Genomic DNA, 17,801 nt, shown 5'->3' on the forward strand with positions numbered 1-17,801 from the left:
GGGCCTTTATGATTATGAGATATTAGGCCATTAGAATGCTAAATGTTTGGACTGGAATAAATGGTTGTGCCTTAGGGTAAGACCATGTAAAGGTTTGGGCCCAATTTGGAAAATTGGGCTATATGTTGGGCTCCGATTCATAGTTGGACTTTTGGGCCTTTGGATTGGGCCTTGAGTTTGAATCAAGCTAAGATGGGGGTAAAGTAGTCTTTTACCCCAAGCATGGACTTATGGATATATATTGGAACCCAATTATTGATTGGGTGTTATTTTGATGATTGACAGTTCGAGAACCTATCATCCATCAACTAGAGTTTTGTCTACAGGACTTCAGCAGTGCGAGGTGAGTTACCTTCCTGTAGAAGTGGGTCTAAGGCACCAAGGTCGGCACACTAGTAAGAGTTGTAGTAGAGATAATTGTCTTTGTGATAATTATATGGTATGTTGCTGTCTGTTATGATTATATGCTGGTATACTATGATGTGATGTGAAATGTGATAGGAGGGGTAGAATAGACCCCAGTACCGGTTGAAAGGACCAAAGGGGTAAGCCAGCACCCAGATAAGCTAGGCAGTATACAACTTCTATGTTTATGCACTAGGATGTTATGTGGTAGAGTAGGGGTAAAATAGTCCTCAATACCGGTCGAAAGGACCGAAGGGGTAGACCAACACCCTGATATGCTAGGCGAGGTAGTGGTCGACAGGGCCGAAGGGGTAAGCCAGCACCCTGGTATGTTAGGCAAGTTACCGGTCGACAGGGTCGAAGGGGTAGGCCAGCACCTTAATATGCTAGGCAAGTTATCGGTTAAAAGAGACCGGAGGGGTAGCTAGTATCTGGATATGTTATACAGTATGTGTTATGTATGGTATGTGGTATGATGGGGGAACTCACTAAGCTTCGTGCTTACGGTTTTCAGTTTTGGTTTCTGGTACCCTCGTTTTCAAAGGAAATGAGTCGGCTCGATCGCAGCGCATCACACGATGTTTTTCGCACATGAGATCTTTGGGATTACACTCTGATATTGTTTTATGAAAACATGTTTTGATTATTGACACTTTTGACATGGGATGTTTTTATACCACTGGTTTTATGAATTATTAAACTAAAAATGAAATTTTTGGTTTTAAATTTTGGGATGTTACATAATGTGTTTTTATGTAATGTGAAATATTTATTTATTTTTATTAATTATGTTTTTTATTTAATCTAAATATAATATATATATATATATATATATATATATATATATATATATATATATATATATATATATATATATATATATATATATATATATATATATATATATATATAAACAAGGTGGAATGATAACCATTTTCAAGGGTTAATGAACATATAGTGGAGGTGATGTAACACATAAGTGACATCACTTTTCTAGTGAACATCTTGTGACCATACTTCATAGCCATATGAGATCCTAAATCAACAAGACCCACAAATAACTAATTAATGTAATCAGAGGTGCAATGTATAGGTTTTAAAGCAGCTTCGGTTTTTTAAAAACCCATTTTTTAGACCGGTTTCGGTTATAATCGATTCGGTTTCTTTAGTGTTTTTTGTAAGTGAAACTTTACTATTTTTTCGGTTAAAAAACACTTCGGTTTGGTATTTTTTAGAAAAACCGAGTAAAAGATTAGTTTCAATTATTTATAAAACCTATATCGAGCCGGTGGTTTAGTTCTAGTTGAACCAGTTATAGAAAAACTGGTTTCGGTTTTGTTAGGTCCGTTATAAGTCTTAACCTGATCATTATGTACGTTATTGAAAATTTCTAACCTTTTTTAATATGAAGTATATCTTTTATATTTTGAAATCCGACGATATTAAGTGTTGTCATCACTCATTGAGGTTGAAGGTTCAAGTCACGTTTAGGACATAGAATTCATTTTTTTTCTATTTTTAGGGATTTTTTTTATCGAATTTTTTTAGTATATCATTATTTATAATCTTTTATTTTATATATATACCAATATATGTTGATGAAAAAATTGACTTTTTTGTTGAAAAACCATTCGGTTTCGATTTCTTTAATTTAGTTTTTTTTTTTTGGACTGAAAATTATTTGATTTTGGTTTATTTGATTTGAAAAACATTGTTTTGTGTTGAAAACCAAACCGCAAAATTTGAGTTCTATAATTTAATATGGGATTGCAACTTTCATATAAACACATGAACCATTTCTATAATATTGTCTAAAGAATATTAAAGTCTTCCTGAACTAATCATAGAAACCAAAACCAAATGGTTTTTTTTTAACGAAAACAAGGGCGCATTACTTGTTCGATGGGAATTTGTAGGTTGTAATAGTCGTGATAGAAAAATGATTTTTTTTTCAATACAAATTAAAAAAACATTAATCATGTTTTCTTGGAAGAGTAAATAACTTTTTTTACTGTTTTAAGGATTTAACCCATAACCACTTAGTTAGCGGTCAGTGTACAACTTTCATGTTTGCGAAAGAGGTTAAGCTCCATCTTGTGGGATAATATGATTAAAAGTGTTGAAAATATGCCCATCTCCAAAAGCTTGAAGATTCCTATGTGGATAAAATATATAAATTTAAGAATAGGATTAGATAAAAATATAAGTTAGTCTCTCTAAAAAAAGTTATTTATGAAATAAAAAGTTCTTTATGAAATAAAAAGTTCTTTTCCCCACGCGAGATAGTTAAAATAATTGTTATTTATTTATGAAATAATAAAAATAAAAAGAAAAAACAAACAAAAAGTTCTTTTCCCCGTTTTATCACATATATTGATATGATAAACGCGACATAATTAAAATCTTGTTGATTTCCCTCTCAAAAGTAGTTGAGGGCTATTTTGTAATTTTCCGTAAGTAGAATGTGTACTGTGCACTCCGCGTACCTTAGAAGTCTTCGGATGCCTTTGACATCACATTTCCTCATTTAAACTTGGCAACTCAAAAGCACAACCGACATCCGTTTCCAAAATATATGGCACGTATACATTTCCCCTCGTGTCGACATAAAACCCACCAATGCATAAAATACAACATCCATTGCGATACGTGGCCCGAACCCACAAATTTCAACCTTATTCATGATGACATTAGAACTATGGAGTATTTGACATTAGAATTATGGAGTATTACAAAATTGACTATTTTTTTTTCTTATATTTTTGTCCATGCTTTCTTTCACACATGTGTAAGAAATCCTCATTTATAGTCCATCATGAAATAGAAAATGACAAAGAAGTCCCTCAATTTTTTAGCCACTTCTAGTTGCCCATCACTTTAATGGTATGGATTTGGTATTTTTCATAATTCGCAATGAGTTGAAATGATATGAGATTAAATGTATAGATACAAACTATCCTCCGATAAAAAAACCATTTATAAAACATTATCCATTACACTTGGTTGAGTTTAGGTGGGAATATGTTGTTTGGTAGGATCAATACTCAATAGTACTATATTATGTGGCATGTATATACAAATTACATTCTTGTATTAATGCTTAGTTTTTCCTTACCAATAAAGGGAATTTTCATATGACCACAACATGTTTTTTTTTCCTTTTTTTTTTAAACAATTAAGGTAGGCACAATGGATATCGACAATTACTACATAAATGTTTTAGTTGAAACTAATTAAATTCCATAAAAATTAGACGAGTTATGTAAAAAAAATAAGTTTACAAAACACATTGAGACATTGCTACTAAAATTTATCAAGGAATTACATGTCACTATTTTTCTAAAAACCATATAATGGCTAATGCAATGTAGACTCTGATTTTTTTATTTATTTATTTTTTTTTAAGTTTTATATGCACCACTATTAATAATAAATTTATGAGAATATACTACCATTACAATTGTTTTTACAGTACATAAAATTTGGTGCACCCATTGTAATTCAATGGGGAGAACAACTAAGTATATAATTCAAATTAATGACCTATATTTCCACCTAAATTTTCAATAATTTAGACAAAGATAGTTAGACACAATGATTCCCATTAAGTTTATTAGATATTTAAAGAAAAAAAAACATATAAATACACATCATAAAAACTTCATGTTGTAAGCATTAATGATACATGTCTAAAACATCAATGTAATAAGTACCCTAAAATCTGGTCTAAAAACAATATTGGTGCACATTAACTATATATACTGACAAATAATCATCTAGATCTTTTATAGTAATAGTCTAAAATACTGGTAAAGTATACTACAAGGGCGAAAATGAATTTCTTACGAAGTATTTGTACTTGTAGAGTCAAATGAAAAGAGTTTAAGGAGTAATAATGTAAATAAATCCTAATCAAACGGCAGATCGTTAACGACTTTACTGAAAACCATATTTGACGGCCATCGCTCGTCCAATTCCTCCGTAGAAGAAGAATCGGATTCTCTCTCTCTCTCTCTCTCTCTCTCTCTCTTCTCTCTCTCACTATATAACCTTTTTCTCACCTGGAGCAGACACTTCTTTCTCTCTGGTGTCTCCGGCAACCGGTGAATAGGTATGTTCTGTGACATCAGTTTCCGCTGGTTGCAATTTTGATATGTGTAGGTGCGTACATACATATGGATGTAAATGATGCATTATCTGTACATGTCTACGAGGATTGCTTGGGGTTTTCGTTAATTTGATGTCGAAATAATTAGGTTTTTTTTTATAATTTTAATTTTGTCATTTGACAAATCGACTGTACTATTTGTTCATCGGCAGTTATTTCGGATCTCTACTTGCTATTTAGTGTTTGATTCGCTTTATTTCTAGGGTTACTGTGACTGATGTACCAACTTTAAGCTCCTTTACCCTGCAAATTAGCAGACGCTATATACTCGATATATTTTTTTTTCTAGGGAATAATTTTTGATTGTTTCTATTAATCAAATTTTTATCGATTATCTGGCGTTTCATTGATTGTAGAGTTTTCTAGGTATAGAAGTCATAGAACTCTGGTAAAATTGTTGCAGTAGAAAGTGAGTTTTGCTAAATCATTATTGAATTGGAAATTAACTATATTTAGCTCTAAATTGCATGGTGTTTCAAGCTGTATCTTGCATTTCTGAACCATACTTGAATCAGAAACATGACCTTTTCATTTACAAATATACCGTATTTGTAATTAGCAAATACTTATTTGGCAGTGTTCGTTCATTTATCCTCATTTGGTGTTTTAATTTGATAGGCTCACATCATAAAGTAGTAGAGTACTACTGCTACAGTCATATGTGAAAATCTAAACTTGTATCTTCTGCTATTTTTGTCTTTACATGGGTCCAGGCTGACATATGCTTAATTGAGCTTGTATTATTGACTGAAATAGTACCAGGACTTCAATATTTAAGCAGAATATCATATGCTTTCCATAATTTCTTAATGATTTACTTATCCAAACAAAGAGCTATTAATGTCTGAATTATTGTTCAATCAGTCCCTCTGTATTTCAGTAAAAGCAAGTCTCCCCAGTCCCAAACATCATTAAATGCATCCCATCACTTTCTTATCTTTTCTTAATACTTAACCCTCTAACGTTTACAGTTTTACCATAGTTTGATGCTTAATTTTACTCAATCTCTCCTTCTACCCCCCCCCCCCCCCCCCCCCCCCCCCCCCCAAAAAGTCATCATCTTTAGCCATATCCAGCTTCAATCTTCCATCATTTCAATAGTTTTTCTTAACAAAATCATCTTTCTCATGAATATTCAGATTACAGAAGATGGCATACTGATTGGCCAAAGTAACTGTTACACATTTTGAAAGTGATCGAGTGAAAATGGGGTCTGCTTGTTGTGTTGCTGCTAGAGACAGAAGAGCTATAACAAATGGATCAATTAGTGATGTGATCCCAAGAAATATCCGGTATTCTCCATCATGGGGTGTTAGGTGGGAGAATAGGAGGCGTGTAGCAGGTGAAGAAGCTTCCATGACTTGGTATTCTGATAGTGTTACTGTTGCCACAAATGACAGGCTGGACAATAAATCTCAAACAACAGTTGGAACTGCTTATGCATCAGAAGAGGGTAGTAGTCCTTTGGAAAGTTTTAGAAATCTGACGTGGCAAAAGTCATCACCTTCTGAAGGATATCCAGTTCCTCAATCAGGTCAATTTTATCTCAGTAAATAAAATGACTTGGCAAACACTACCTTAATCTTGTTACATTTACTTAGTATCTTGATGCTTTATGATATATTGTATTTGCCAAATGAGCAGCATATCTCATGTTTTTCCACTTGTCCTTTCAGAAGACCTGTCTCTCTCTAAAAACCCAACCAAGTTATCATCATCCCCATCAAGACATCCCACATGTTCCCCGGGTTGCCAGGTGTCACACAGCCGGATCCCATCTACAAAGTCCTCAAATCTCTCAATCTCAGAAGAAGGCCCCGGGTCCGGGTGGAGCAACGAATTAAACCGTGGATCTTCAGACGGGTGGTCCATATCCATACCCGTACCCGCTTCCAACGACTCTTTCGATAGCGAGTCTCTCAACTTTAAAATGAGCCGATCAAGTGGGGGTGTTTCGTCCATTGATATGCAGACATGTGGCGCGTGTTCCAAGCTCTTAACAGAAAAGTCGTCATGGGGAACACAGAAGATTATAGCCAATAACGAGCTGGCGGTTGTGGCTATTTTGATATGCGGGCATGTTTATCATGCGGAGTGTTTGGAAAATATGACGGATGAGATGAACAAGTATGATCCTGCATGTCCTGTTTGTACTTTTGGTGAGAAACAGACTTTTAAAATGTCGGAAAAAGCAATAAAAGCGGAGATGGAATTGAAGGCTAAGATTAGTAGGAAGAAATCAAGAACTAGAAGCCGGGTGGTTGATGGTGATGATGATCATATTATTATGTTTGATAATAGTGGTAGCAAGAGTAGAAGCCATAATAATAATAATAATAATAATAAGATGAGTTCAAGCTCTAGCATGAAGAATTCTATGGGGAAACCAAAAACACCTTTTTTAAAGAGACACTTCTCTTTCGGTGGTTCCAAAGGGAGTCGATCCATGTCAATGTCGGATAATGATTTTTCCCGGAGAAAAGGGTTTTTCTGGACTAAATCAAATAAGGAGTGACCTCACCTCACCTCACCTTTTTCCCTCTAAAAGGTACAATATCATTACCAACATATTATATTGTGAAATCAAACAAGGACTAATTTTGACAGTTGAAAACAAAAATTCCATTTTTTGTCCCAACTTTTGATTCCTCTACTAGATCTCATGTTTTTGTGTGAAAGACACATAATCAATGCAGGTTTAATATCATGATATATTAACATGTGGTGTTTTATTTTAAGTGGGTGATTTTGTTTTAAAAATGATAGGTATGAGTACACGAGTAGTAGGATTAGCTCCTTGAAGATAACTTATTGTAAAGCGGGTTTTGAACTACACATAGATGGTCATGGTATTGGTAATAGTAATACCATAAACCATGTTCGTCATGAAATTTGGTATATATAGCTCATTGGGGAAATGGTAGTATAAACAAAGGAATTCAGTGAAACTGGTAGAACAGATTCTTTTTCTTTTTCAAGTGGTGTAAGTTTAAAGTTTGTTTCTTGTGTTTTTCTTGCATTATATAATTGGAAAAGAAAAAAGTAAAGGTAATTTGAATTTGGTGAAACTTAACTTGTCAAATGTCAACTTCCTTCCTCCTTGCGCACCTTTCATTTTGTTGACTTTGGGATTTAATTTTTGCTTTAGCGTTGGCCATTCTAAAATAAATTAAACAATTTTCCTGTCTTAAAATAAATAAAAATATCTACTTTCTAATCCAAATCTGTTTTTTGCCATCAAGTATTTATTATGAAAACTGACAAGGAGGCTTATTTAATTAAACATTAAACGAAAAATAGTATTGATATGATCTCTATGCTTGAATATATATAGCTGAAAATAAGGTGAAAGAATAGACGTCTTAGCTATTTTGTTTCTGTTAATTTAAAGCTTTTATTTGGTAAATTTGATTTCTTAGGAGAGGTCCAAACTCCAAAAGATCGTAACGAATTGAATAAACCGGAAAAATAACTTTCTAGTTATTTTAACCTGCATATCTTAAAATCAATTCGTTAATGATATTAATTACATTACTCTATCAAATATAACTATATTAACTATGTGAATAAATGACTTTAGAAAAGTAGCGATTAGCAAGTGAAAAAACAATTTGACAAAGAATGTTTCTACATTCATAACCGCTGTTGAATATTTATCACATTTGATAAATAGATATAACAATTTTTGCAAATTTGATTAGTTTTGAACTTATTTTTTGAGTTTTGATTTTGAACATGTTTTTCCTTAATTTTTTATTTAAAAAAAAAAAAAAAAAAAAAAACATGTTTGAGACTACATTTTTAAATATTTTGAAACTTGAAAGTAGGCATGAGCAAATGGACTGAACCGGCTGGAACCGGTCCGACCCGGACCCAAACCCGAACCGGGATCCGGCTTCGGCCAAAATCAAGAACCGAACCGGCCCGGCGGTTCTACCGGTTTCGGGTCCGGTTTTGCCGGGGCTTGTAACTCATTCAATTTTTAACCAAATCAAGCGTTTTTATAGTCTAAACTTAATTACAAAACCTAAACTACATGTAGGAAAAAGATTCAGGTCAAAAAAACTTAAATTGAGTAATTTATGTACATTTGAACAACAAAGTCAGATTACGTTTAATTGCTATAGCATGAAAAAATTCTAATTTGACACCCTTTCTTGCGGGACTTGTAACTTATTCATTTTTTTTAACCAAATCAAGCGTTTTTATAGTCTAAACTTAACTAAAAAATCCTAATCTACATGTAGGAAAAAGATTCAGTTCAAAACAAGTTAAATTGAATGAGTTATGCATATTTGAACAACAAAGTCAGATTACATTTAATTGCTGAAACATAAAAAAATTCTGATTTTATACTCTTTCTTGCAGGGCTTGTAAATCATTCAATTTTTACCCAAATCAAGCGTTTTTATAGTCTAAAGTTAACTACAAATCCTAATCTACATGTAGGAAAAAGCGTCAGGTCAAAACAAGTTAAATTGAATGAGTTATGTACATTTGAACAACAAAGTCAGATTACATTTAATTGCTGAAACATAAAAAAAATTCTGATTTGATACCCTTCCGTGTGGGGCTTGTAACTCATTCAATTTTTAACCAAATCAAGAGTTTTTGTAGTCTAAACTTAACTACAAATAATAATCTACATGTAGGAAAAAGATTCACGTTAAAAAAAGTTAAATTGAATGAGTTATGCAACTTTCAAAATTTGAGTGAGTTATTCGGTCCGGTTCCCGGTTTTGGGCCGGTTCCAAGGACCGGTTTTACCGGGTCCCGGTTCCAAAATTTGACGAGATTATAGTACCGGTCCCGGCCCGACCGGTTCCATCGGGTTCCGGTTCCGGCCAGTTCCCCGGTCCATATGCTCATCCCTACTTGAAAGTTTGGAACTACGATGACTGTCAAACTTGTTCATTAGTTTTGAATTAGTTTTTTAGGCGAGATTCGAACTTGTCACGAACTTCTAACTTCTCCTCCTTATCATATAACCACCGGAATAATATAAAAACACAACTTTGTTGAAATGTCAAAGAAAAACTGAAATGATGAATTTATAGTTAAAAATTATGATAAATGATGTTAGGGAAGAAAAAAAAATTAAAGAATGTTATTAAGTTTTATAATTGTATATTGATATGTATATCATCTCTTAGAGCATATATGATAAATTTTAACATTTTTGGTTTTCTTTTATGACAAAAATAGCTCATAAAAATAAAAAAAGAAACAGAAAAAACATCTTGCATGCATGCATATATTATGTATGGATGTATGTATGTAAGTATTTGCGCGCACATGTATTTGTTAGGTCGATGCCGATGGGTAGGGTCATCGCACCATTCATGATCCATCAGTCATATATGCCACTACTTTAGTTAGTACTATATGAGAGGGTTGGTGTTCACCAGCATAGTCAACGTGTAGGTAAAAGTTGAAAGAAGATAAATTGAAGAAAAAAGAAGAGAGAAGGTCACATAGTCGGATGTGAAGGGAGGCACATAACACCGCACCACCTCAACATCACCCATAAAAGGGATGATGTTAACGTCGTGGTTCTTTATTCAAATCGACATCACGTATGAGTCATGGTGCTCACACCACCAACCATATTGTACACCCTGTGGTGGAGCTACTAAGGGGCATGGCCCCCAACTTTTTTGAATAAGAACATGATAGATCTACTACTAAAACATTATTTATATAAAAATATATATTCTTTTAAAAAGAAATATAAGATGATACTTCTAGCTTTCGAAAGAAAATCGTTATAAAAAATTAGTAATCTTCATCTAAAATCAAAACTTTACAAATCCTAATCGCCGTTTAAACTCCTCTTATTCAAAAAGCCCACAAATTCTACTATATCTAAACTTTTATAAAGCCCACAATAACAGAGAAAACAAAGCTAAAATGTTAAAACTAAACGCCCTAACAGCGACACTCCATTCTCCAATCGTCGTCTTAAAGATGACTCTTGTTAATGTCGGAAACCTTCTCCTCTTGTCGCCCATGTGTGTCTAAGAGCATACGGTGTCAGCAACGAGAAGTACGGTTATGGCTGAGATGGCACCTCATAACACAGTGAACACCATCCCCTCCCCCCCCCCCCCCCTTTCTCGTTAAGGGGGTGTTATGGCATATCTCGTTGTGACGGAGATGAGATGAAACGAGAAGTTTAATTGACTGTTGCCTTTATCAACCAATCAAATCATTTTCTTTTTTTCTCTCTCTACCTCTTAACATGTTATAACATGGGGAACATCATTCCCTCTTGGTATTATGGGGGTGTTATAATTGAGGTGACATTTGAATTGGGTGTTATAACGTGACCCATAGCTAATGCTCTAAGCAAATGTGCATCTTTGTGATAATGATCGGTCATTAATATAGATTAGATACAATCTCTTCAATTACGGGATATACTAGTATAGATTAGTATGTATATAACATTAGGGTGAAACCCTAATGTAAGTCTTGGTGACCGTCTTTGTGACAACCCATTTTCTTGGTGAAAACAAAACTCTTTCTTGGTGAAAAACAGCTTTATGAATATCTCGTGTTCTTTACTTTTTATGTTCTTTGTTTGTTTAAGTTAATTTACATGTTCTTTGTTTATTTTACTTAAAGTGTATCGTCTTGAGAGTTAAGGATGTATAAATACTGCACAAACCCTATATATTAGGGTTTTGGTCCAGGCCACGTACGCCCAGTAAACGCAAGGAGTTCCCAAAATTTACAAAAATGCTATGTAGGACCAAATTTGCAAACAATACTCATACCAAGGGTCAAAATGTAAAATACATGGAAATTGAGATGTTACAATAATAACGACTATGAATATAAATATAAGTTACACTAAAAGTATAGTAAGTGTAGCTTAATTTACAAGAATTTTAGCTAAACCCGAAAAATTACACGAGCAGAACTCCGAACCAAAAGCTCCTTTTCGTCCGGCTCCTAGACTCATTAGAGTTCCACTAAAATATCTCAAGAAACCCAAAAAAACTGGACTAAAACAAGAAAATGTCTCCAGAGAGAAATGAGAGTGAAAATGTGTGAACATGATGGAAATTTGGGCATGCTTATATAATCATCAGGAGGCGTGTCACACACCTTTCTGAAGGCGCATTGCACGTTGGTGCTACGTCGTTCCCCCAGTTTATTGTTGTATGTGGCAAGTTTGTCGATCCACGTCACCCCCTTCTAGAACACAGGCGTGACGCGCTCTTGCTCTGTGTGCGCACACATGAGTTCGGATTTTTAAAACTTTGAAAAATCATATATTTCTTATACTAGCTCTATTTTTGACGTTCTTTATATCCACATGTAGCTATCGATGAGTACTACAACTTTCGTTTTTGGATAATACTCATTTTATTTTTAAAGTTGTATTTTAACAGACTTCGACTGTTAAAGTCCATATAAAAATCATAACTTTCTCATACAACTTTCGTTCTCGACTATCTTTATATCGACAAATTCTTATTCGCGAGACTTCGAAGAAGCATAACTCCTTCATACGAAGTCGGATTCGAGCGTTCCATATATCTACGGAATCACCATCGCGACTTTTACAACTTCGTCAAGAGTATTTATCCTAAATAATCTTCTATTAAAAACATTAATTTATCGTTTATCGATAAATCTACAAAAAAGACTCATAATATATAGTCTACAACGTGCATGACTAATGATTTCCCTATTCGAAGTTTTAAATTATAATAAAGATTACTTATTATATTTCATTGTGTAGCCCAAAGTTGCAGGTATTAGGTACACTATATATACTAAATATTAATACTTATCTTTTTATTTATATGGCAATTATAAATAGTAAAAAATCAATAAATAGAAGTAGAGGGAGTTTAATGGCATAAAATATATATAAGTTATTGAAAGGGAGGTTCAATATCTTTCTACCAAATATTAATATATAGGATAATATAAATGTAGAAGGATAAAATAAGATAATGATAAATGTCAAGAAAATCAATAATATAGTGGAAGGATAAAATTTTAGGAAATTCTTGCTTTGCTTATTGGAATAATAGTAAAACAATTAATACTTGAGGAGTAGACCGACACAATAATGCGATTGAGGTTTGACGACCAATTAATAGAAATGATCCATTCATGCAGCCCACGCATTTGACGATAAACTATAGACGTCAACTCAAGGATCATTTGATTCATCGTGCCTCGAATTCGAAGTCACCCATGGAATTTACGGGTTAGTCAAACATATCGTATGGCATCTTAATTTGAACTGAACACAATCAATCAACCAATAAATTAGTTTGTTGACATTTTAGTTAGGTTATTTGGTAAAATAATTTCATTGATTTGATGTATACATGTTTAATTTTCAATTGGGAAATTTTATTAAAGCCACGGATTGAAATAGAACAACTATTTCAAAAAATTACAAACCCTGACACACCAATTACAGTAACATTTCAAGTTCCAATCTCATCCGTATCCAAACAATATTGATGACTCATACTCACTTTGACATGTTAAAAGGTTCATCAATCTGTCAACACTCGGATTGAAATAGAACTGAAGTGAGTCATGGCAATAACATGTATACGTGGCACACAAGTTTCAATTATTCGACAAATACTATGATACGTGTTGCCTCAAAGATTACTTCACATGCATGCACAAAACGGTGGAGTTAATTTTTTTCTTTTTGTCTGTTTGTGGATAAGACGACACACATCGGCCCCATAAAACCCGCAACTACATGTACTCTATCTCCATTGCTTCGACTCTCTAAATTAAACTAATTACGTATAGCGTATTTTCAAATTATTTCAATCATCTTCAATCAAAAATGCAAGAAATACATGACGAACTCGGCCGCCCTATTCAGCTTACCGACGAGTTCGGCCGTCCTGTTCAACTCACCGACGAGCATGGTGTTCCCGTCAAACTCACCGGCGTCGCCACTACTCAGGGTCACACTCACACCACCATTGGATCAGAGCTTCAAGACAAGATCACACCCGGCTTCGCCACCACTGATCAGGGTTACAATCACACCACCATTGGATCAGAGCTTCGTCACAAGACGATGCATGACCAGACAACCGACACCACCATGGGCTCCGAGACGCATGGCGGAACCCACTTCGCTCCGACACCGATCGATTACCTAAAACATGGCGCCGGTGCAGTCGCTGGTGCCGGTGCAGCAACTGTGGGTGCGGCAGCCGGAGCTGCTAAGGGTGCTGTAACCGGCGGTGGAGCACCGGTGAGCCATACCCAGGCTCATGGTGCTGCAGGTGGCGATGAGAAACAGCTGGAACATGAATCACCCAGCTCTAGCTCCCCTTCGGTAAGATCAAGCATTCAAACTAATTTAATTTTGAGGTTCGATTTTTATAAGCTGCTTGTTTTAAAAACATTGGTTGGCAGTCGGAAGATGACGGAGAAGGAGGGAGGAGGAAGAAGAAAGGTTTGATGCAGAAAATTAAAGAGAAACTTCCTGGACGCCACAAGAAAGAGGAGAAGCAGGCAACCGCACACAGCGCCAACACCAAAGTAAGCAGCGCCGGCGAAGGTCCGGCGAGTATAAGGGTGGAGCATCATGACGAGAAGAAAGGTCCTATCGATAAGATCAAAGAGAAACTTCCCGGCACTCACTGATCTCTACTCTACTCTAGTAATTTTTATCAAATTATCATCCGTTTTCTATTACATGTGTTTATGTGGGTGTGTATCTACAGTGTGTAGCTGGATTTTAGATTTTCGATACTATTTGTTGTAATAATTAAAAGAATTCTGTACGAGGTGTATTAGTATTAAATGCCTTCCTATTTGTACAGGAACGTGTATGTTATGCTGTTATTTGTTTTTTTATAGCTTAGCGGTATAAGTTGTGTCTTTTCTCTCAAATCTATTAAATTCATTGAAATTATTAGGGTTTAATGGACTGACATATTTTCATTTTCCTCTCTATACAACTTTATCAACAAATTCCTGTAATGGATTGAATTCTTCAAAAAGTTTATTGCGTTGTCATTAAACTCTTATCAATTGAATTGAATGTCAACATAATAATAAATTTTAATCCATTAAATTTGAATGAACTTAAATCTCAAAATGAGATCCAATAGTCAATTAAACATATCAATCATTGAAGTAGCGTATTGTTTTGTTTTTTCAATTGTCATTGAACTATCAATTGAATGTCAAAATCTTATAAGAGTGTTATAAAGTTTAATCTATTAAATTTGAATCGTTTTGTTTTTCAGTCGTCATTGATTTTCAGTTGTCATTGAATTTCATAATATCAATTGAATTTGAATATCAACATGAGATGTCAATGCTATTGAATGGCAATTAAACATGAAAACTATGACATATATTATAAGAATAAAGTTTAATCTATTAAATTTGAATATCAACATGAGATGTGATAATAGGATGCTATTGAATGGCAATTAAACATGAAAACTATGTATACTATGTAATATTGTAGATGTTTTAAAATGGAACGGTAGTTTAAATGACATCCCATCCATAATTTATTTTAATTAAACATGTCATTTCATTGAATTATATATGTGGATGTTTTAAAACATTTGAATTATGTATTGTGAGTGTTTTAAGACATTTGTATTGTGGATGTTTTAAGATGTATTTGTAGCTTAAGAATATATAAGATTTGTCTTTTTTTCAAAAGTCGCTGTTTCAATTATGTTGTTGAGAAACATTGATCAGAAAATTGCTTATGCAATGGCACTAGACTACAGATCAAATCTTTGGGCAAACGTGTTATTGAAACAGTTATCATATCTGGAAGTAATATTGGAAACTAAACTTTTATTCCAAAAATGTCTTTAAATCCTACTGAAAACAAAATCCTGTTCAAATTCCAAAGAAGACAATTTTCATTGGCAGTATGTTTTGCAATGACAATTAATAAGAGCCAAGGACAATCTTTATCAAATGTTGGTTTGCTTCTCAAGGATCCTGTTTCCTCACATGACCAATTGTACGTTGCTTTATCCAGAGTAGAGAGGGATTAAAATTGTTAATTTTAGATAAGGATGGTAGACTATCAAATAAAACATCAAATGTTGTGTATAAAGAAGTTTTTAGAAATTTATAAAAACTTTGTATAATTGTATTGTTTATATCAATTTTTGTTTTTGTTTTGTTTCAATTTTAATTCAATTCTACAAAAATAATATTTTTCTAACATATTTATAAATGTAGATTGCCGATCGGATATTCAAACCATTATGCTTTCCTAATTTTAACGAATCATCATTTCACTATCACATAACTGATAAAACATCTATATTTATTACTTATTAAAAATTTTATTATGATTCTTCAATTATTAAGTATTATTATAAATAAAATTATTTTTAATTTTTCTCATCTATAGTGTCCACGGGTTATAACTTAGTGTATATATATATATATATATATATATATATATATATATATATATATATATATATATATATAACCAAATCATTTGGATTTGTAGTCCATTCTAGACTTATATCAAATTATAAATAAGAATCCTGTCCAAACCATTCTGGATTTCGGATAGCAAAAAACTATTTTAAAAATTTTAAAATATGTGTGAGACGCAACGAACAGTTTTGGAATATCAAATAATATTTGTTTTTTTAGGAACTTTTGCTCTTCTTGGCCATTTCGGATTAAGAAATTGAAGCGATGTGTTATGAGGGAAAGAGGATGTCATAATCGTGTGAAGTGGAAGAGAAGATTTATAAATGCGGTTAATAAGATTGACATTTTGATTTTATTTTGCAATTTCTTTTAAAAAATATATATATAGAAGGGGATGCATGAGTTACTGCCAAATCATGAAGAAAGCTAAAAATCGTTGTTTAATTAGTCTGTGTAGTATTAGTTAGCTGCTCACGTACAAGACCTAACAAAAACACAGTAATTTTAAGAGTAAAACAACTAAGGCTAATGCATAGCTATATAGAGATCTTGGTGTTTCCGCTATCTTCCAATCTTTGATAAACACTTTCAATAGACTTGACCAAGTCATTATCATTAACATTTTCTTTAGCAAGGTAAATCATAACCATATCACTGATTTCACCATGCACCGGTAAATGCACCCTTCAAATTAAACATCCAACTGCTTTGCCTTTTGTTAATTATAGATCTGAACAAATACAAGAACTTTTATCTTTAAAATCCAAGTTCCTTATAAGTCCTTATACTTCCTTTATCAGATTGTGCCTAAGAAAAAGAGGCAAATCTAGGTAAAGATGGGATTTGGCTTGTTCTTGTTGAGGGAGGTGGGAGTTGAAGAAGCCATAGTAAAATATTAAAAATAAATGTTTAAGTTTTGAGTAAGGCTTTAAAAAATTCGTCATGGCTTCAAGGTTTGTACTCGACGCTGTGCTTTAAGAAAATGTCGTTTTAAGTCTATATGTATATAAAAATAAATAATAGTAGAAATTATATACAAAATCATTAATTATACAAAAAATTATCGTCTTAAGTTACGTCTTACAAACGATATGAATTTTCATGACTTGTAAAAAGTTGGGATTTGACGGTGTCACCAAATCACCCTCTAACATTATTAGCCTTGGTTTTTAGAGCTTGGGTACTGAAGCACTATGTGGTATTATATATAGAGTTAGGTTCATATGTAGAAGGACAAATATTATATGGATGTAGCGATTAATATGCACCAATCATTTTAATTAGTAAATTTTTATAATTAATTAAATATATAAGGGTAATTTGGTAAATTAGCTTTTATATTAGTTATTTTATTTTATTTACAAAAAAAATTATTATTATGGTAGCCTATGGCATCTAGCTAACGTTTTTAGCAGGGGTTGGCTAAAAAGACACCCCAATTTTCCATTTAGACATCCTATTTGATTTTTAAGGTTTTTTTATTGGTTAAATTTGCATTGTTTTTTGAAAAAAAAAATTGTAAATAGTTTATTATAGGTTGACTTTTAATAAAAGTGTTTATAGGGTGTCTAAGGAGTGTCAATCACAGCCTCTCACTGTCGATTGTTCATCAATTACATTATCATAAAAACCTTAATGTCGTCGAACAAACAACCATCATTTATTTGTAGTCACCACCAAAACTTTTGATTTGTGTCTTGCTGAAGTCGAGAAGAAGAGGTTGGGAAGTAACTCAAGGTTCATGGGATTTTTAATCATCCAAGTAATTTACAGAAAATATAATTTAATGGGA

At 33.2% G+C, this 17,801-nt stretch overlaps 2 protein-coding genes across 3 annotated transcripts; both read left to right on the forward strand.

Annotated features, from left to right (window-relative positions):
• Positions 1–4,365: 4,365 nt before the first annotated feature.
• Positions 4,366–7,641, forward strand: LOC111912439 (uncharacterized). Of its 2 annotated transcripts, none has more exons than XM_023908175.2 (4): positions 4,366–4,516; positions 5,713–6,107; positions 6,250–7,121; positions 7,340–7,641. In XM_023908175.2, the coding sequence occupies exons 2-3, from the start codon at positions 5,780–5,782 to the stop codon at positions 7,086–7,088; spliced, it is 1,167 nt and encodes a 388-aa protein (XP_023763943.1). In that variant the 5' UTR covers positions 4,366–4,516; positions 5,713–5,779; the 3' UTR covers positions 7,089–7,121; positions 7,340–7,641. The 2 variants fall into 2 exon arrangements, with proteins under 2 accessions (XP_023763943.1, XP_023763944.1); XM_023908176.3 differs by having other exon boundaries at positions 4,411–4,566.
• Positions 7,642–13,319: 5,678 nt separating this feature from the next.
• Positions 13,320–14,435, forward strand: LOC111912440 (embryogenic cell protein 40). Its single transcript, XM_023908177.2, has 2 exons — positions 13,320–13,913; positions 13,994–14,435. Exons 1-2 carry the CDS (start codon positions 13,410–13,412, stop codon positions 14,222–14,224), a joined length of 735 nt encoding a protein of 244 aa, XP_023763945.1. The 5' UTR covers positions 13,320–13,409; the 3' UTR covers positions 14,225–14,435.
• Positions 14,436–17,801: the final 3,366 nt, after the last annotated feature.

The sequence above is a fragment of the Lactuca sativa genome, chromosome 5 (genome assembly GCF_002870075.4).
Source record: "Lactuca sativa cultivar Salinas chromosome 5, Lsat_Salinas_v11, whole genome shotgun sequence".
In the NCBI taxonomy this organism is placed as follows: Eukaryota; Viridiplantae; Streptophyta; class Magnoliopsida; order Asterales; family Asteraceae; genus Lactuca; species Lactuca sativa.